We start from the raw sequence: 20,699 nt of genomic DNA, 5'->3' as shown, positions 1-20,699 counted from the left end.
GTTTTCAAAACTCCAACATATTCACAAGAAGTAGAGGAATCTGTATCCAATACACCTTGGAGGCAGATAGTCTAGCGGTTTAAAGAGCGTTGGGCCACTAAGTGAAAGATTGCTGGTTTGAATCCTAGAGATGACTAGGTGAAAAATGTATCATTGTGCCCTTGAGCAAGGCACTTAACCCTAGTTGTTCCTTTAAGCTGCTCTGGATAAGAGCAACTCAAAAATATACAGCAGTTACAATGTAGTAAAATCTTAATAATTTGGTGACATATGAATTCTGAAATTGTAGAAGGGCAGTTGAACTGCAAAATCACTGGATACAGCATACTACAGTGAATGGGAATATTTTAGACATATAACTGCAGTTATACAGTGTTACTTCAACTTGCACAAGTAGGCTCTGAAGATACTTACATTTATATCAGAGAAAAACCCTCATGCAGAGTTTCAACATGCCTATGAGACACTGTGCAGTATTCTACTCTGATAGCCAATTGGGACAAGGCATATCATAAGATCTTCCAATCAGTTTTGACAAAGCCTGTCTGTCCACTGTATCGTGGAACTATAAATAGCCCCACCCACCGAATTTGGTATCACACTGACTTCTTACTACAGACTCCTAAAGGTCTGCCTGTAAGTGTTGAACTAAAAGAAGATTCATTTTCTCCGCACCACATCTTGAATCTTCTCAGCTTAAACATGGTGAGTATAAAACAAATACTATTATTGTTGCTTTCAATAATTTTGTATCAGTGTTCGGATGAAGGCTGTTTCTATTTTATTTCTTCAACACAATTCATCAATTCGACTAAAACGATTTTTAAAGTCATACACTTACACAGATTTCGTTTTGTAGCCTAACCCAAACCAAAATGCTAAACAGTCCCAATTATTTTGATAATTCCAGTCAACTACTCTAACAAAACTTGATGTCAAAATGGATGTCTCTGCTTAGTGGCATATTTGTCAGTGACATCTCTCTCTGCTTTGATGTTTGGATTGTCTGCATTGGAAGTGACCCAGGGAAGATTACTTATTGTAAAGGCAAATGTAAACTTGGTCATTGACACTCATAATATATTCAAATAATTGCCTTGTGTATGAACTAGGCTATAAGTAATGAGTAGACAAGTCTATCCTGTAAAATGTATTTAGAACTCAAATATTTTATGAGATATTTCTGAATTTCTGATGATATCAAAGTTCAAACTGCTTTGCTGATATGCTATTACATTTTTTTTGTGCAATATTAAATACCTTGATTTAACATTGCTTATTAAAATAGATTTGGTTAGCATTAAAGGTCTACTAAATACATTTGAAGTAAAATGCATTGTGTTGGTCAGATGGGAATGATTTGTCAAATGAACCACCCACAGTAAACTATGTCGGACATTTGGCTTCAAAAACACTGTCTGTTTGTCTGTTCAACAGCTGATCACTTGTTTCTTCAGTCAGGTGATGCGTCCCCATGTGTTCTGGTTTAAGCCGATAGCCTATCTTCCTCTACAATGAAAGCATTTTCTGTCATGCCCCTTGCCCACACCTCTCCTCCCTCTCCTCCCCTACAGAGTTGCTAAGAATAAAGTAGAACAAACAATCCTATTGGCATTTTTGAACAAATTAAATATTGTTGTTGCTATTCCAGTTTTAGATGAATGTTTTGGTACAATTGTCTCTTGTGCCCAAAGATGTACTCAGATATAACAGTTTGCCCACTGGGCACACACTGGTTGAATCAAAGTTGTTTCCACATCATTTCAATGTAATTGCGCTGAACCAACTTGGGATGGGTGTTGAATTGACATCTGTGCCCAGTAGTTATTTCAGAAGATTGTACAGTAGAACATGAAGGATATATTTTCCTTTTGACTATAACTAGACTTATGTGTATAGTTCATACTTGATCGATTTTCAAATTAAAAGTAGTTATTGGTTTGAGAAAGTCATAAACAACTCTCTTTTCCCAGCGTGAGTGCATCTCCGTCCACGTGGGTCAGGCTGGAGTCCAGATTGGCAATGCCTGCTGGGAGCTCTACTGCCTGGAGCATGGGATCCAGCCGGATGGACAGATGCCCAGTGACAAGACCATTGGAGGAGGAGACGACTCCTTCAACACCTTCTTCAGTGAGACTGGGGCTGGAAAGCATGTCCCCAGGGCTGTGTTTGTGGACCTGGAGCCCACAGTTATTGGTAAGCTTTATGTTTCCTACATTGAGTCAAAGGTGTTTGTTAGAAATTATTTTTTGCTTTTGTGGTATTGAGCGCCTTAATGAGCTGTTCATTTTCTCTCCTCAGATGAGGTGCGTACTGGGACCTATCGTCAGTTATTCCATCCTGAACAGCTCATCACTGGCAAAGAGGATGCTGCCAACAACTACGCTCGTGGACACTACACTATTGGCAAAGAGATCATCGACCTGGTGCTGGACAGGATCCGCAAACTGGTTGGTTTGATGAATGAAAATATTAGTAAAATATGTTAGCAAATAAATGTCCTTCCATTGATGTGTTTCTATTTCTCCTTAGGCTGACCAGTGTACAGGCCTTCAAGGCTTCCTGGTTTTCCACAGCTTTGGAGGTGGCACCGGCTCTGGTTTCACTTCCCTGCTGATGGAGCGCCTGTCTGTTGACTATGGCAAGAAGTCCAAGCTGGAGTTCTCCATCTACCCAGCTCCCCAGGTGTCCACAGCTGTGGTGGAGCCCTACAACTCCATCCTGACCACCCATACCACCCTAGAGCACTCTGACTGTGCCTTCATGGTGGATAATGAGGCTATCTATGACATCTGCCGTAGGAACCTCGACATTGAGCGTCCTACCTACACCAACCTCAACAGGCTCATTAGCCAGATCGTTTCTTCCATCACTGCTTCCCTTCGATTTGATGGTGCCCTCAATGTTGATCTGACAGAGTTCCAGACCAACTTGGTGCCCTACCCCCGTATCCATTTCCCTCTGGCCACCTATGCTCCAGTTATCTCTGCAGAGAAGGCTTACCATGAGCAGTTAACTGTCTCTGAAATAACCAATGCCTGCTTTGAACCAGCCAATCAGATGGTGAAGTGTGACCCTCGCCACGGCAAGTACATGTCATGCTGCCTTCTGTACCGTGGTGACGTGGTACCCAAAGATGTCAATGCTGCCATTGCCACCATCAAGACCAAACGTTCCATTCAGTTTGTTGACTGGTGTCCAACTGGCTTCAAGATTGGCATCAACTATCAGCCTCCCACTGTAGTCCCTGGTGGAGACCTGGCCAAAGTCCAGAGGGCTGTGTGCATGCTGAGCAACACCACTGCTGTGGCAGAGGCCTGGGCTCGGCTTGACCACAAGTTTGACCTGATGTACGCCAAACGTGCCTTTGTGCACTGGTATGTGGGTGAGGGCATGGAGGAGGGAGAGTTTGCTGAGGCCAGAGAGGACATGGCAGCCCTGGAGAAAGATTATGAAGAGGTGGGACGTGACAGTGGTGAAGGAGATGAGGACGGGGAAGAGTATTAGAAATGTCCGTCTTTCTTTCTCTGTCTTTCAAACTCTTTATGACCCTCTTCTTTCCTTTCTCTTTTCCATATATCCACCTTTACCTTTTCATTCTCCCTTTCCATAGATCCACCTTTATCTTTTCATTCTCCCATTCCATATATCCACCTTTACCTTTTCATTCTCCCTTTCCATAGATCCACCTTTATCTTTTCATTCTCCCATTCCATATATCCACCTTTATCTTTTCATTCTACCATTCCATAGATCCACCTTTATCTTTTCATTCTCCCTTTCCATAGATCCACCTTTACCTTTTCATTCTCCCTTTCCATATATCCACCTTTATCTTTTCATTCTCCCTTTCCATAGGTCCACCTTTATCTTTTCATTCTCCCATTCCATATATCCACCTTTATCTTTTCATTCTGCCATTCCATATATCCACCTTTATCTTTTCATTCTGCCTTTCTATATATCCACCTTTATCTTTTCATTCTCCCATTCCATATATCCATCTTTATCTTTTCATTCTCCCTTTCTATATATCCACCTTTACCTTTTCATTCTCCCTTTCCATAGATCCACCTTTACCTTTTCATTCTCCCTTTCCATAGATCCACCTTTATCTTTTCATTCTGCCATTCCATATATCCACCTTTACCTTTTCATTCTGCCATTCCATATATCCACCTTTACCTTTTCATTCTCCCTTTCCATAGATCCACCTTTATCTTTTCATTCTCCCTTTCCATATATCCACCTTTATCTTTTCATTCTCCCATTCCATATATCCACCTTTATCTTTTCATTCTCCCTTTCCATAGATCCACCTTTATCTTTTCATTCTCCCATTCCATATATCCACCTTTATCTTTTCATTCTGCCATTCCATATATCCACCTTTATCTTTTCATTCTGCCTTTCTATATATCCACCTTTATCTTTTCATTCTCCCATTCCATATATCCACCTTTATCTTTTCATTCTGCCTTTCCATAGGTCCACCTTTATCTTTTCATTCTCCCATTCCATATATCCACCTTTATCTTTTCATTCTGCCTTTCTATATATCCACCTTTATCTTTTCATTCTGCCTTTCTATATATCCACCTTTATCTTTCCATTCTGCCATTCCATAGATCCACATGTTCTATTATTTCCATCCACTACACTCCTAACCTCAGCCAAAAAGCACTTTAATTTTGACAAGAAATGTATATTGTATGGAAAACTACATGTTTACTTTTCGTAATTTTCAGGTTCCCCTTTAGAGGTGTTCATACCATTAGTTTATAATCCTCTCCCTTATGTGTATTCTTATATTGGTGGCTTAGACAAATTCATTGGATTCTAGGAACACTGTTAACAATCACACAATTTCAAATAATGTCTATCAGTGGAGGCTGCTGAGGGGACGACAGCTCATAATAATGGATGGAATGGAGTGAATGGAATGGTACCAACCACATGGAAACCACGTGCTTGATGTGTTTGATACCATTCCATTGACTCCATTCCAGACATTATTATGAGCTGTCCTCCCTCAGCGCTGCTGTCTATTATGGATTCATAATAATCTATAAATATGTTTTTTTTAACTACTAACATAAAGAACTTAAAGTTTAAATAATTTCAGTATTGAACTTTGTCATGAGACCTTTTCTTTAAGAGTGGTGCTTGTGTTTGTTAGTTTGCTCTGCAACCTAACCACTTTCATGTCTAGAGGGCAGTGTCGTGCAATAAATACATGTCCATTTCCTTCTGTGAACATGAACGGGCAACAATTCCCAATACATACCCCAACAGATCAATACTTTCCTGAATGCTACAAAATATCACGAAGGTAGGTTTAAAACAACACACTCAGAAAATCACAGCCAAAGCTGCATAGAGGGTAGACCTAGACTCTGCATTTTCTCACCCTAAGAATGCAAATGAATAATACATGGAGAATATTACATTCTATGTTATCTACATTCATTGTGAATTGGAAATGTGAACTGTGAAATGTACTCTCCAATTTACCAATGTGAAAGCCAGCTAGACCTGAGAAGAGCCCAGTCCCAGTTCACAGCCCTGATCTAAAATAGGTCCTGGTATTCATACCCTGCCCTGTCATGGGGGAGATCTGTCAAGCTGTGGGACAGGACAGGTGGGGTTTAAAAATACTGTTCCCAAAGTGTCTAGATTGGACCTAAACTGGACGACTGCAGATGCAAAACATGATGTAGGCTCGTTTACAATTATATTGTTGTTACCTGCCTACCAACCTCTTCAAGAGGTTTGAACCCCGTGAAGAAAATAACATATAGAGTGCAAGCGGAAAGTATTCAGATCCCTTGACTTTTTCCACATTTTGATATGTTACAGCCTTATTTTAAAATGGATTTAATTGTTCCCCCCTCATCAATCTACACGCAATACCCCATAATGACAATGCAAAAACTGTTTTTTAGATTTTCTTTTACAAATGTATAAAATATGAAGGTTTTCATCAAGGATCTCTCTGTACTTTGCTGCTTTAATCTTTCCCTCGATCCTGACTAGTCTCCCAGGCCCTGCAGCTGAAAAACATCCCCACAGCATGATGCTGCCACCACCATGATTCATAGTAGGAATGGTCCCAGGTTTCCTCCAGACGTGATGCTTGGCATTCAGGCCAAAGAGTTCAATCTTGGTTTCATCAGACCAGAGAATTTGTTTCTCATGGACTGAGAGTCCTTTAGGTGCCTTTTTGGCAAACTCCAAGCGATCTGTCATGTGCCTTTTACTGAGGAGTGGCCTCCGTCTGGCCACTCTACCATAAAGACCTGATTGGTGGAATGCTACAGAGATGGTTGTCCTTCTGGAAGGTTCTCCCATCTCCACAGAGTAACTCTGAAGCTCTGTCAGAGTGACCATCAGGTTCTTGGTCACCTCCCTGACCAAGGCCCTTCTCCCCCGATTGCTCAGTTTGGAAGAGGATGAGTCTTGGGGGTCCAAATTTCTTCCATTTAAGAATGATGGACGCCACTGTGTTCTTGGGGACCTTCAATGCTGCAGAAATGTATTGGTACCCTTCCCCAGATCTGTGCCTTGACACAATCCTGTGTCGGAGCTCTACAGACAATTCCGTCTACCTCATGGCTTGGTTTTTGCTCTGACATGCACTGTCAACTGTGGGACCTCATATAGACAAGTGTGTACCTTTCCAAATCATGTCCAATCAATTGAATTTACCAAAGGTAGACTCCAATCAAGTTGTAGAAACATCTCAAGGATGATCAATGGAAACAGGATGCACCTGAGCTCAATTTCGAGTCTCATAGCAAAGGGTCTGAATACTTATGCAAATAAGGTATTTCTGCTTTAATTTGCAAACATTTCTGAAAACCTGTTTTCACTTTGCCATTATGGGATATTGTGTGTAGATTGATAAGGAAAACATTTATTTAATCAATTTTAGAATAAGGCTGTAACGTAACAAAATGTGGAAAAAGTCATGGGGTCTGAAAACTTTCCAAATGCCTACAGAAAATATTCAAGACTTTTTACACATTTTGTTGCATTACAAACTGGGATTAAAATTGATTTGTCTTTTTTTATCTACACAAAATACGCTGTAATATTTTTATTTTATTTCAATTAACAAAAATAAAACATTAGTATACACTATATATACAAAAGTATGTGGACATCCCTTCAAATTAGTGGATTTGGCTATTTCAGCCACACCCGTTGCTGACAGGTGTATAAAATCGTGCACACAGCCATGCAATCTCCATAGACAAACATTGGCAGTAGAATGGCCTATACTGAAGAGCTCAGTGACTTTCATTGTGGCACTGTCATATGATGTCACCTTTCCAACAAGTCAGTTGGTCAAATTTCTGCCCTGCTAGAGCTACACTAGTCAACTGTAAGTACTGTTATTGTGAAGTGGAAATGTCTTGGAGCAACAACGGCAGGCGAAGTGGTAGGCCACACAAGCTCACCGAACGGGACCATGAAGCGCTGAAGCGCGTAAAAATCGTCTGTCCTCGGTTACAACACTCAGTACCGAGTTCCAAGCTGTCTCTGGAAGCAACATCAGCACAAGAACTGTTCGTCAGGAGCTTCATGAAATGGGTTTCTATGGCCAAGCAGCCGCACACAAGCCTAAATCACCATGTGCAATGCCAAGTATTGACTGGTGTGGTGTAAAGCTCACCTCCATTGGACTCTGGAGCAGTTGAAATGCATTCTCCGGAGTGATGAAATACACTTCACCATCTGGCAGTCCAACGGGCGAATCTGGCTTTGGTGGAAGCCAGGAGAACGCTACCTTCCTCAATGCATAGTGCCAATTGTAAAGTTTGGTGGAGGAGGAATAATGGTATGGGGCTGTTTTTCATGGTTCGGTCTAGGCCCCTTAGTTCCAGTGAAGGAAACTCTTAACTCTACAGCATACAATGACACTCTAGACGATTCTGTGCTTCCAACGTTGGGGAAGGCCCTTTCCTGTCTCAGCATGGCAATGCCCCAGTGCACAAAGCGAGTTCTATACAGAAATGGTTTCTGTATAGAAGATCGGTGTGGAAGAACTTGATCGGTGTGGAAGAACTTGACTGGCCTGCACAGAGGCCTGACCTCAAACCCATTGAATACCTTTGGGATGAATTGTAACGCCAACTCCGAGCCAGGCCTCATCGCCCAATATCAGTGCCTGACCACACTAATGCTTTTGTGGCTGAATGGAAGCAAATCCCAGCAGAAATGTTCCAACATCTAGTGGAATGCTTTCCCAGAAGAGTGGAGGCTGATATAGCAGAAAAGGGGGGACCATCTCCATATAAATTACCATGATTTTGGAAATAGATGTTTGACGAGCAGGTCTCCACATATTTTTGGTCATGTAGTGTACAGTATTTTTATGTTTAGCGTTAGAGAAAATGTGCACATTTTCTAGAGGTCTCTCTTGATCAAGACATCTGCCCTCATCACAGTGAACGTCTCACAGAGCTCTAGCTTTGCTTCCTGAACTTGTTAATATTTCTTCTCATATTAGTATTTGTCTATGACAAAGAGAAAGGTTTTTTTTGTTTAAAAATCCATTCATAATTTTAGATGAATGGCTATAAATCGATATCTAAATATGCTACAGTGATATGCTAAATATGCTACACTCTCCTGGTGCGCTAGGATGTAAGGATTGCAGGCATGTGCTTTGTCAGTTGCTTTGACATAAGGTTCAGCCAGGAGTTGATGGACAGTCGGGGGAGCACATTTAATGGAAGGAGGGGCATCCCAGATTCAAGTGGTTTCAGATTTCACATCCTTCGTCACACACACTCAGAAAATATAATACGGTGTCCGTGGGAACCAGGGCTATTACTCAATGCAAGCCATTTCGATCTATAGTGTCCACAGATTGATTTATAAGTGAAAATGGCAGTCAAAACCGGTACCAGAACCACGCAGGTCCCATAAACAGGGGACATTACATCTAAGAGCTTTTTAAATAAATACATGTCGGCTCCTGGGTCAAACTAAAGTCACTTCTGATTGTGGGCCTCTTTAGTGTATTATTGCAATGAAAATATGTACAGAAACTTTTGATGTTTTACAAAATAATGTCATGGAGAGTAAGGAAACTGGTAGGGAGTCTTATGTAGTTATGACCATGATATCAAGTGCATTGTCCATAGAGGGGAGTTGAAACAGTAAGGAAATAGATCTGAGTCCTCTTTTACATTACCAGGAAACTGGCAAGAGTACCTTATCTCAAATGTTTTTTTCCACTTATTTATCAATCATCTTTTGAGGCGAAGACAACCTTTTGGGACAAAAGGGAAAATAAAGCTAGGAATAATGATTTAGACAGTGCACAATCTCAGAGTGCTCTCCATTAAAATACGCTACATTTTCCACTCTCCCCCAAACATGAGATATAATCTCATTGACTCTACAAAAAAATAAATATATATATATATATGTGGGATTGGATATTACTCAAAAATGCAACAACAGAATACTTTCATAGATTAAAATATGTGTACTTCAAAAAGGTACAAAAACACACACGCAAACAAACAGTGCCCAGATGCTTACAAAAGTTGGGAGGAAAATCTGCTTAATTGATTTTGAAGCACAAACTGTTGTTCTGAATGAAATGCATTTTAAATAGTGTGACCTACTCAAACATACAGACCAACAAAATCCCTAAACAATTGCTCACAATTACATTCTAACAAAGCAAACCCATTTGTTCAAATAATTACCCTCTCAAAATCTTCACAAAATGTTCCCCAATTGTTTTGACAGAATTGACCCCCCACCCACCCACATTTATCACTGTGACTCCATTGAGTCATGCTTTTATTGAAATCAAACCATAAAATAGGGTGTTTTACCTTACTTTTGATCAGACAAACAGAAAACAGTTTACATACAGTAGACATTACACCAGAAATTCAATACCACACACTGGTTAAAGTCCTAAAATGTATCCTCTATTCTGTGTCATTTGAAAACCTCTTACTGAACTATACAATGCCTTTTATTAGTGCAGTACCACTCCCATTACAGATATTGTTTTAAACACAAGTCCAGTGTGACTCACTCAAACATTTGCCTTGGAAAGCAAATATTTGATGTGAAAACATAACCATACATTACATTGCACTGCTGTGGTGGGTTGCGTTGCCATCGTGATTAAAAGAATCACTGATTCTCAGGCTTTGTCGAATCAATATTCTGTATTTCATGTCTTACAAGAGCCCTGTGACGTCAAAGAGACTGAGATGTCTTTACTGATGTCTACTGAAGAAAGTTGAGAATATGGCAAAAAAATAAAACAGATAATCTAATGGTGGCATAATATATTTTTTTTCTAAATAAATTTGAACACTGAGTATTACCCCCCAAACAGCTAATCTTTACTGTCTTCATCTATCTCAGCGTTTCCCAAACACGGTTCTCGGGACACCAAGGGGTGTACGTTTTGGTTTTATGCCCTAACACTATACGGCTGATTCTAATGATGATTAGTTGATTATTTGAAACAGCTGTGTAGTGCTAGGGCAAACACCAAAACGTCCACCCCTTGGGGTCCAGACGACCGAGTTTGGGAAACCCTGATCTATCAATCTAAATTTCAAGGAAAAAATGAGTGATGGATATTCAGTTTATTTGAGATTTTCGAAGAGATTACATTTCTATAGGCAAGCTATCAGTTAAATGAATATCTAATTACATAACTAATTATTTAATGACACTTAGGCTGCGTTTAGACAGACAGCCCAATTCTGATATTTTTTTCACTAATTGGTCTTTTGACCAATCAGATCATCTCTAAAAAAAAGATCTGCTGTGAAAAGATCTGATTTGATTGGTCAAAAGACCAATTAAGAGGAAAAAATATCAGAATTGGGCTAACTGTGTGAACACAACCTCACCTGTCCAGTCAACAACCACTCTAATCTGTCGGTGTTAAGCCATTTGATAGCGTAGACTTAACTTGTGTATAACATGCAACACCATCTCCAGTGTAGATTCTGAAACTCACCAGTGGATCCCCCCTTTACAAGCACAGTGTCCATTCAGACCCTCTTCGTGACATTCAGATTCATTGATGTCCTTCAGTCTTGATTCATAAGGATTCATATGTCCTTCAATTCAACTACAGATATTCCAAGACTCTGAAAATCAGTTTGGCCTCAAAGAGCCTCAACACAGTCACAAGAGGCTGTGTGTGGAGAAGCTGTTGTCAGTTTCCTTCCATATAAGGCTTGAATTTCTTGGTAGTCTCTTTGTTCTGGATGATCCTTGCTTAAAAATGTGGCCAATCTTACCTCAACACCAACGCAAGCTGGTGACCTGTGGGGAAAAGTTCAAGCAGACAAAACAAATCTGAAGACAAGTTAATATGTCTCATCAACATTATCACCTTGAAGTACCTCAGAGTCAAAACAGTAACTTTTGGTGTAATCAGATCAAACAGACATTTCCTCACATGTTGCAAGGGTAAGAAGTTGAGCGCCATTGTGTTTTGACTGCTTGAAACAAAAGCAACAGGTGCCTTTCAGTGTATATCTGTAACTGGCAGGACAGTCAGAGAGCTGTGTTAGTTACCTGAGTCGACAGAGTTTCATGACAAGATGTGTACGAAGAGAATGGCCAGGCCAATGTTGAGCAGAATCACCATGGTTATCATGATGGTGTTTGGACCCTGCAAAAGAGAGAGTAGATATATTTAATGTTTTATTTAACCTTTATTTATACAGGTTTATCATGTTGTGATAAATTCTGCAAGACAGACCTGTTCAAGATAGTAGCAGTCAAGATAGCAGCAGATGTTATTAGAACAATGAATATACCGGTAAAGTACATTTAAACTCCTATAGATCTATAAAACATCAGCAATATGAATGGGATGAACATAAAATCTCAATGATCCTTATGGTAACATTTTACAATGAAGCTGAATCTATTCCTGTGTAGCAATTTTGTAATGACTCTAGTAACAACATTTTTTAAATTTGGTGACGGGGAGAGAAGCTGCTGCATTATAAGCAACACAATCTGTCTACCGTAAATTCCGGACCATAAGCCGCAACTTTTTCCCAGCTTTGAACCTCGCGGCTTAAACAATGACGCGGCTAATATATGGATTTTTCCCGCTTTCCATTTTTTTTCTTAAAAAAAAAACACATTCTGTGACGTGCTCAGTTTTTTGGCGGCATGAAGCTTTCATTAGACCAATGAAATTGCCGAACGGGTTAAGGTCAAACAACTTTTTTGTTTACTGTTTAGATTAAATCGAGTGCTCTCAAACTTCCCATCATTCTGATTACGGTAGTCATTTTGTCACCCTCATCATGGCAAAGACACGGAGAAATGCATATGATGCAGCTTTCAAGTTGAAGGCGATTGATCTGGCTGTTGGAAAAGGAAATAGAGCTGCTGCACGGGAGCTTGGTCTTAATGAGTCGATGATAAGACGTTGGAAACAGCAGCGTGAGGAATTGACTCAGTGCAAAAAGACAACTAAAGCTTACTGCTAATTTTTTATTTTTTGTTACAAGCCGTGTTTCGTTAAAGCCTATTTATTTTTGTTACAAGCCGTGTTTCGTTAAAGCCTGTGTAAAGTTAATTTGTTTCAATGTACCGGTAGGCACCTGCGGCTTATAGACATGTGCGGCTTATTTATGTTCAAAATAATACTTTTTTAAAAATTCAGTGGGTGCGGCTTATATTCAGGTGCACTTAATAGTCCGGAAATTACGGTACATCAGCTGTGGCCGACTGGTAGGTTCTCATATGCAGTAAGCCCCTTTCAACACAGGGGGCCTGGGCTATTGGAAAACCCCCTAGAATACATGCCTTATAGGGCAGACTGCTTAGGGCTCACGTACCAGTCAAACCCCTAGTCTGCACGGCATCTAAAATCTACATAATAATTCCGAACAAACAACTGTTGCTTCTGTAAACACCTATGTAATAGTCACCTATGTTTATTTACATATTTTCATTGATGGGAATTGGTCATCTGGATGACAAAATAGGAATTATCTTAGCTACTTAGAGCTACTGATGGTAGCTGTTGGTTGCTGGAGAAAAATGTTTGTCATGTAATCTGTTCATAATTTCACTTGTACGCTCCCAATCAGAAATGGGAGAATTGTCTTGATTGTGTTAGTCAAAAAGTACATGCCGTTGAGAATATGTAGAAACATAACTAGAGGGGTAATTATTAACATAACGGAGTAAAGGAGGGGAGGTTACTGAGATAGGGAGTCTGATTAGTCTGGTTTAAAGGACCAGCACCAACGTCAGTCTCCAGAGTAACATCATGTTACAAATTTGCACTTAGAGGAGAGAGGACCTACTGTATGTTATGAGTCTACTTTTAGAAGTCAGGTCATGGGAGAATATACTACAGAACATGTAAGAAGAGTCTTCATTTGACTGAATTTGTTCTCAAAACTGTTCATTACATGAGATATTGATTGCTTGAATTGCCTTACCTGCTCAAATTCATCTAGCTCTGTAACTTCACTTGTACCTGGGCTCTTTACCATGTTCTTCATCAGCTTGGCCTCCGCTTTGGGTTCAACCTTAGGTGCTGGTTTGGGTGCAGGTGTGGCAGGTTTTGAAGCCGGACTGGCCTCTCGTTTTGGCGATGGCTTGGGTGACGGCGATGGCTTGGGTGACACTTTATTAACAGACTGAGCGCTGGACCCTGGTTTGCTCTCAGATACAGCAGACACTGGTCGTTCATTGACCGACTCTGTTCTTTGTTTGGGCTCTGCCTCATTAAGCTCGGGGGTGACGGCAGCTTTGGAAGACTCTTTGGAGGCGGGATGAGGGGGTGGGACTTCTTCTTCTGAGTAGGTGACACTGGTCCTTACCAAGGGAGTAGCGTCGGACACTTTAGCCTCAGAGGCCGTCTTCTCCAGGGGCTTGATCTCCAGGTCGGAGCCCTGCTCTATCTTGTTGCTCAGGCGGCTGGAGGCGCGGGAGTTCCCCCGGCTGCTAAGGATGGGGGCAGAAGTGGGGCACTCTTCAGGGGGAGCAGTGGCAGGGGCGGGAGTGGTGGTGGCCACATTGGACGAGGGGGTGGTGGGTCGGCTGTTGGTTCTGCTGTTGGGACGGCTGCTCCCCCGACTTCCACCACTTTTGTCCCCGTTCCAGCCAGCAGGGCCGAGCAGATGGGAGTCCTCTTTGCTGATGCTGCCCTGTTTGGAGTGCCTGGATGCTGGAGGGGTGATGGCCGGACTGGGGGAGGGTGTGCAGGCTGGAGTGGAGCCAGGCCTGTCGTGCAGCATTGGGCTTTCAGCAGGTGTCAGTGGCTGCTCTGCTAACAGTTGCTCATGCATTATAGGGTCTGTGTGCTCATTGGCCTCTGAGATCTCCTGTAATGCTCTCTTTTTCATGTACTCTGGGCCTGTGGAACAACATGAATAAATGTTATGTTTCATGAGATTCTAATCTCAACAACAAGCTAACACCCTGACTAGACTGGCCACGTTGTGTGCACGGTGAGCGTTGCAAAATAAATGTACACATACATGTTATTCAATCAAATTATCAAAACTGCTCACGGGCGTTTGCGTAGCCAGGAGCTAAAATAGAACTTGGTTCTATTTGAGACACTTGATGAGCTGCAAGTCCCGCCTCTTCCATCTACTTATTGGTTTTCACGAGCATACTAACCCACGTGGGTGATTGAAATATAAACGAGGAGAGATTAAAGAAAAACAAACTAAGTTTCCTCTTTTATCTGTGGATTGTCAGAGTAGAGAACACAAGATTTTGTAGGACTCAAAATGGGTAAAAATTCCACAAAGATCCAGAAAAAAAGGACCATTGTCATTTCAGGTAAAATAACAAACCAAGCTAGCTAAATGTCCATGAATGTTTCATGTGTGTTTCGACCTGTCCCCAAATTAATATAGTTGGTTCACAGTTGTTTTTGGTATTTTAACCTTCGTGCCAAGAAAGCGTCTGGTGGGGACAGACAAAATCAACATGCGCACGATGGCGCACGCACTGTGCCGGTTTGGCCAATATGTAAGACTAGATCAGACTAGATAAAGATCAGACTAATTTGTTTAGCTAAGAAGTGGAGACAGTGAAGGATGGATTTTCCGGGGATCACCAAGGTCTCTATTTGAGGGGTATTTGGAGCCACTCTGTCTGCTTGTAACACAGTCCAGTTCCAGTCACCCCAGGAACGTCTAGCTAGAAAACCTCATGTGGGGTGACTACAGCTGAACTGAGAACAGAGCAACTGCTGATCCCATTAAAGATCCAATTAAGATTGATTATTCATAGTTCTCATTTTCACAGTCTGATGAAAAAACATGGTACTTTAGGCTGTAAATATCACAGAGTGGACCTTTAATCTTAACAGCTGAATTGCAATATGCCAATCCAAACAAGTTGAGTCTGTAATATAGGCCTAAGGAAATATGAACTGCTAGCTGGTTCTTGATGTACAACCTATAACATAATTCTGCATGGTAGGATTTGAAATACTGACTTGTCAGAGCCTTCTATTTACAGGCTCTGATGTAACCACTTACTATCTGACCTAAAGTGCAGGCAAGCAAACACGGACCCAGACAAAAAGACTAACAGATGGAGTGAGAAAAGATCGATCACATAGTGTTGTTTAGCTCCCAATTTTTCATTCAAGAAGATCCAGGAAAATTCTTGCAGGTAGAATCTGGGAAATATTATATCCTCTAGCACTGTTTCTCCCTGTCAGCTTTGTGTGAGGGATAGTTGATGGTGGAATTCACAGTGGGGTATGCCCATTTGTACCATAAGACACAGACATTTCAGGCAGGCACTCAACAGTCAGTGACAACTTGTTATCAGTGTCCTTTTAGATCTGCTAAGCACTCCACGGTGTCCTGGGTAGGTAGTGAGTGACTGAGAGGGGAAAGAAATGCATGGGCACACTGTGTGGCCCTGGGCCACTGACAGACCTGTCTGGAAACTGATATGATCCCTCTGCCCAAGTAAGACGCTTCTTTTTTTAGACCTTCAAAGGTGACTACCCTTGCGGAGAGCCTACCTCAGCCAAGCAAAGAACAGCAACAGCAGCAAGACAGATCTTTCTATCGGTCTGTACAGCAAGGTGCTAGATACCATGAACAGGACTTTACTTCGCTTTTAAAATCTTGTAATATCGTTCAATTCACTTTTCAATACTGTTCTTGAAAGTATTGCATTACTGTTCTTCCAAGGCTTGTACAGCACTTGGCTATTGGAAGCTATGTGAGAAAGCCTGGATATACAGGTTCTTGCTACTGTATCTCCTGGATCATACAGTTGAGAAGTCCACTTCACATACCTGGCTGATAGAAGGAAGGGGACAGTTCCCTGGCCACCACCCTGGCGACGCTGGACTCCTGGTTGGAGGCCTGGGAAGCCTGATCGGCAGCATCTGACTTGGCCTTAGCATGGGTCGTCCTGCAGGGAAACAAACAAAGCCTAATTTACTCAATATCCACAAACCCAAGCTAACAATGACTTACTTGACTTATTCCTTATCCTCCTGATATATTATATACAGTGCATTCAGAAAGTATTCAGACCCCTTGACTTTTTCCACATTTTGTTACACTACAGACTTATTCTAAAATTGATTAAATAAATGTTTTCCCTCATCAAACTACACACTATTTTTTTATTTAACTAGGCAAGTCAGTTAAGAACAAATTAGTATTTACAATGATGGCCTACGCCAGCCAAACCCGGATGACGCTGGGCCAATTGTGCGCCACCCTATGGGACTCCCAATCATTGCCGGTTGTGATACAGCCTGGATTCGAACCAGGGTGTCTGTAGTGAGATGCAATGCCTTAGACCGCTGCGCCACCCGGGAGCCCCAATACAATATCCCATACATTTTTGCAAATGTATTACAAAAAACAAACAGAAATACCTTATTTACATAAGTATTCAGACCCTTTGCTATGAGACTCGAAATTGAGCTCAGGTGTATCCTGTTTCCACTGGTCATCCTTAAGATGTTTCTACAACTTGATTGGAGTCCACCTGTTGTAAATTCAAATGCTTGGACATGATTTGGAAAGGCACACACCTGTCAATATAAGATCCCACAGTTGACAGTGCATGTCAAAGCAAAAACCAATGAAGGAATTGTCCGTAGAGTTCCGAGACAGGATTGTGTCAAGTCACAGATCTGGGGAAGGGTACCAAAACATTTCTGCAGCATTGAAGGTCCCCAAGAACAAAGTGGCCTCCATCATTCTTAAATGGAAGAAGTTTGGAACCACCAAGACTCTTCCTAAAGCTGGCCGCCCGGCCAAACTACACAATCGGGGGAGAAGGGCCTTGGTCAGGGAGGTGACCATGAACCCAATGGTCACTCTGACAGAGCTCCAGAGTTCCTCTGTGGAGATGGGAGAACCTTCCAGAAGGACACCCATCTCTGCAGCACTCCACCAATCAGGCCTTTATGGAAGCCAGTCCTCAGCTTGGAGTTTGCCAAAAGGTACCTAAAGCACTCTTAGACCATGAGAAACAAGATTCTCTGGTCTGATGAAACCAAGATTGAACTCTTTGGACTGAATGCCAAGCGTCACGTGTGGAGGAAACCTGGCACCATCCCTACAGTGAAGCATGGTGGTGGCAGCATCATGCTGTGGGGATGTTTTTCAGCAGCAGAGATTGGGAGACTAGTTAGGATCGAGGCAAAGATGAATGGAGCAAAGTACAGAGAGATCCTTGATGAAAACCTGCTCCAGAGCGCTCAGGACCTCAGACTGGGGCGAAGGTTAAACTTCCAACAGGACAACGACCCTAAGCACACAGCCAAGACAATGCAGGAGTGTCTCTGAATGTCCTTGACTGGCCCAGCCAGAGCCCAGACTTGAACCCAATCAATATCTCTGGAAAGACCTGAAAATAGCTGTGCAGCGATGCTCCCCATCCAACCTGACAGAGCTTGAGAGGATCTGCAATGAAGAATGGGAGAAATTCCCCCAAATACAGGTGTGCCAAGCTTGTAGCGTCATAGCCAAGAAAACCCAAGCATGTAATCACTGCCAAAGGTACTTCAAGATAGTACTGAGTTAAGGTTCTGAATACTTCTGTAAATGTGATATATCCATTTTTTATTTGTAATACATTTGCACAATTTCTAAAAAACATTTTTTTCTTTGTAATTCTGGGGTATTGTGTGTAGATTGATGAGATTTTTTTTTAAATCCATTTTAGAATAAGGCTGTAACGTAACAAAATGTGGGGTCTGAATACTTTCCGAATGCACTGTATATATACTTTTTTTTTTACATCACATAAATGTTTGGGGTGAAAAAAAACATGTTACAAAGAAAAATACATTGAACAAATATTTGTATTTACTTTTTATTGTATGTGCACTGTATTGGCCATTAGGACTCAGTTGATTGGTAATTATGAAACATTTAGTATTACAGTAAATGGGGACAGTGGGTATAAAACATAGTTAGAGCATCCTGATTTCCACTACAGAGGACATGTATTAACAAGCTTTTATTAAGCTCTTATTTAATGTGAAAAAATTATTACACTACTCTGAAAACTCAAACTATTCCTGAGATATTTACCCATTAGAAACAATTTCACTCACAAAATTGGTAATTACACACGGTGACACCCCCACACATGAAATATCATTGAAAAGCCCAGAATGTCCTCTAAAAAGGTACACAGTGGCATGTGTGGCTTTAGAGTTACGGACCAAAAACGAATGTCCCCTAGACAGGACAAAAATGTATTGCTGGGTCTCAAGAGGTTATAGCTCCTAGCGGAGCAAAGGACCACAACAGTGCATCTTCAGTGAACCCTGTCTGTTAAACTTCACAATGGCTAAATCTGTAGTTACTTACATCATTGTGATCAAATATTCAAATGTTCAAATAAACAGATCTGACCTAAAAGCTGAAATATTGTTAATCAGATTCTGATCATTGATCGTGACAATTGTCTGTGAAAATGATTGGGATATTCTGCTACCCTTTCACTAGGTTTTAGGTGATCGCTGTTGCCATTGCAAACCCAAGCACCCCATGGACCTCATTCCCCTCCTATTTATTTGGAAAGATACTTTGGCTGGACTATAAAAAGCAAAGAGAACATCCCTAACACTTAAGAGTCGGTTCCCATGCCTTATAGCCAGCTAGCCCTTTAGTCAAAGAGATGAATACTGATACGAACCAAAAACTCAGGGGTTGTGCTGTAAGAACCAACGTTACTGTAACAATCCAAAACCAGACTCAGATGGACCAAAATACTACAGAGATTATTGTTTACAATATTTCATCTTTAAAAACATATTTTATAGGGCTGTTGTGTGGAGTTGAGTTGGTTGCATGGTTTATTATTAGTATTAGCTGGAGAGGGTGTCCTATTCTGCCGTTGGAGAACTGGAACAGAAATAAATTACTCTTTAACACCTCGACCCAGACAACGAGATACTGCCAGGGGGTTTGCAGGGGCCCTGTTATCCTGTATGTTATAATCACAGATGTATTAGTTTATCATGTGAATTTATTAAGTTATTTCTTAATTAGAACAATGTATAAGAGGCAAATGCAATAAATTAACATTCCCAGTCTGCTGGTACTCCATTAAAAAAGTTGACCTATTTCCTGTGTACTACTTTAAAAATAAATAAAATGCATATACAGAATATCATGTCTGCACAATGTGTCTGTGTGGCATAATGGCTACGTAATATTGCATTAAATAAATGTATATCAAATGTTGGACCTTGACAGCACTTCAAGATGTATACTGTATTTAAACATAATCTACAGAGACTCCTCCTGCCCAACACTTTCTCTTCTATTTTTCTCTGGTTACCTCACAGGGTTATTATAAACCCCTCGTGAAGGAGTGAGTATGTTATTATAAACCCCTCGTGAAGGAGTGAGTATGTTATTATAAACCCCTCGTGAAGGAGTGAGTATGTTATTATAAACCCCTTGTGAAGGTGTGAGTATGTAATTATAAACCCCTAGTGAAGGAGTGAGTATGTTATTATAAACCCCTAGTGAAGGAGTGAGTATGTTATTATAAACCCCTCGTGAAGGAGTGAGTATGTTATTATAAACCCCTCATGAAGGAGTGAGTATGTTATTATAAACCCCTCGTGAAGGAGTGAGTATGTTATTATAAACCCCTCGTGAAGGAGTGAGTATGTTATTATAAAACCCTCGTGAAGGAGTGAGTATGTTATTATAAACCCCTCGTGAAGGAGTGAGTATGTTATTATAAAACCCTAGTGAAGGAGTGAGTATGTTATTATAAACCCCTAGTGAAGGAGTGAGTATGTTATTATAAACCCCTCGTGAAGGAGTGAGTATGTTATTATAAACCCCTCATGAAGGAGTGAGTATGTTATTATAAACCCCTCGTGAAGGAGTGAGTATGTTATTATAAACCCCTCGTGAAGGAGTATGTTATTATAAACCCCTTGTGAAGGAGGTGAGTATGTTATTATAAACCCTCGTGAAGGAGTGAGTATGTTATTATAAACCCCTAGTGAAGGATTGAGTATGTTATTATAAACCCCTCGTGAAGGAGTATGTTATTATAAACCCCTTGTGAAGGAGGTGAGTATGTTATTATAAACCCCTCGTGAAGGAGTGAGTATGTTATTATAAACCCCTCATGAAGGAGTGAGTATGTTATTATAAACCCCTCGTGAAGGAGTGAGTATGTTATTA

General features: G+C 41.0%; 2 protein-coding genes across 3 annotated transcripts in view; one reads left to right on the top strand and one right to left on the bottom strand.

Annotated features, from left to right (window-relative positions):
* The first annotated feature begins 612 nt into the window (after window positions 1–612).
* LOC106572604 (tubulin alpha-1C chain) lies at window positions 613–5,257 on the top strand. The gene is made up of 4 exons (XM_014146936.3): window positions 613–705; window positions 1,974–2,196; window positions 2,302–2,450; window positions 2,533–5,257. The coding sequence occupies exons 1-4, from the start codon at window positions 703–705 to the stop codon at window positions 3,505–3,507; spliced, it is 1,350 nt and encodes a 449-aa protein (XP_014002411.1). The 5' UTR covers window positions 613–702; the 3' UTR covers window positions 3,508–5,257.
* A 3,458-nt stretch (window positions 5,258–8,715) lies between these two features.
* Window positions 8,716–20,699, bottom strand: part of LOC106572606 (junctophilin-2-like) — a 30,932-nt gene continuing 18,948 nt past the window's right edge. The window contains exons 3-6 of one of the 2 annotated variants that reach the window (XM_014146938.3): window positions 16,313–16,431; window positions 13,476–14,395; window positions 11,581–11,677; window positions 8,716–11,358 (exon numbers count right to left, since the gene is read on the bottom strand). In XM_014146938.3, coding sequence (XP_014002413.1) covers window positions 11,597–11,677; window positions 13,476–14,395; window positions 16,313–16,431 — 1,120 coding nt within the window. In that variant the 3' untranslated portion in view covers window positions 8,716–11,358; window positions 11,581–11,596. The remainder of the gene's footprint in view (window positions 11,359–11,580; window positions 11,678–13,475; window positions 14,396–16,312; window positions 16,432–20,699) is intronic. The other variant, XM_014146937.3, reaches the window with a different exon arrangement.

Source organism: Salmo salar, chromosome 15 (genome assembly GCF_965601325.2).
Source record: "Salmo salar chromosome 15, fSalSal1, whole genome shotgun sequence".
Lineage (NCBI taxonomy): Eukaryota > Metazoa > Chordata > Actinopteri > Salmoniformes > Salmonidae > Salmo > Salmo salar.
The sequence above is the reverse complement of the archived record's forward strand: the minus strand, read 5'-3'. Positions and strand labels throughout refer to the sequence as shown.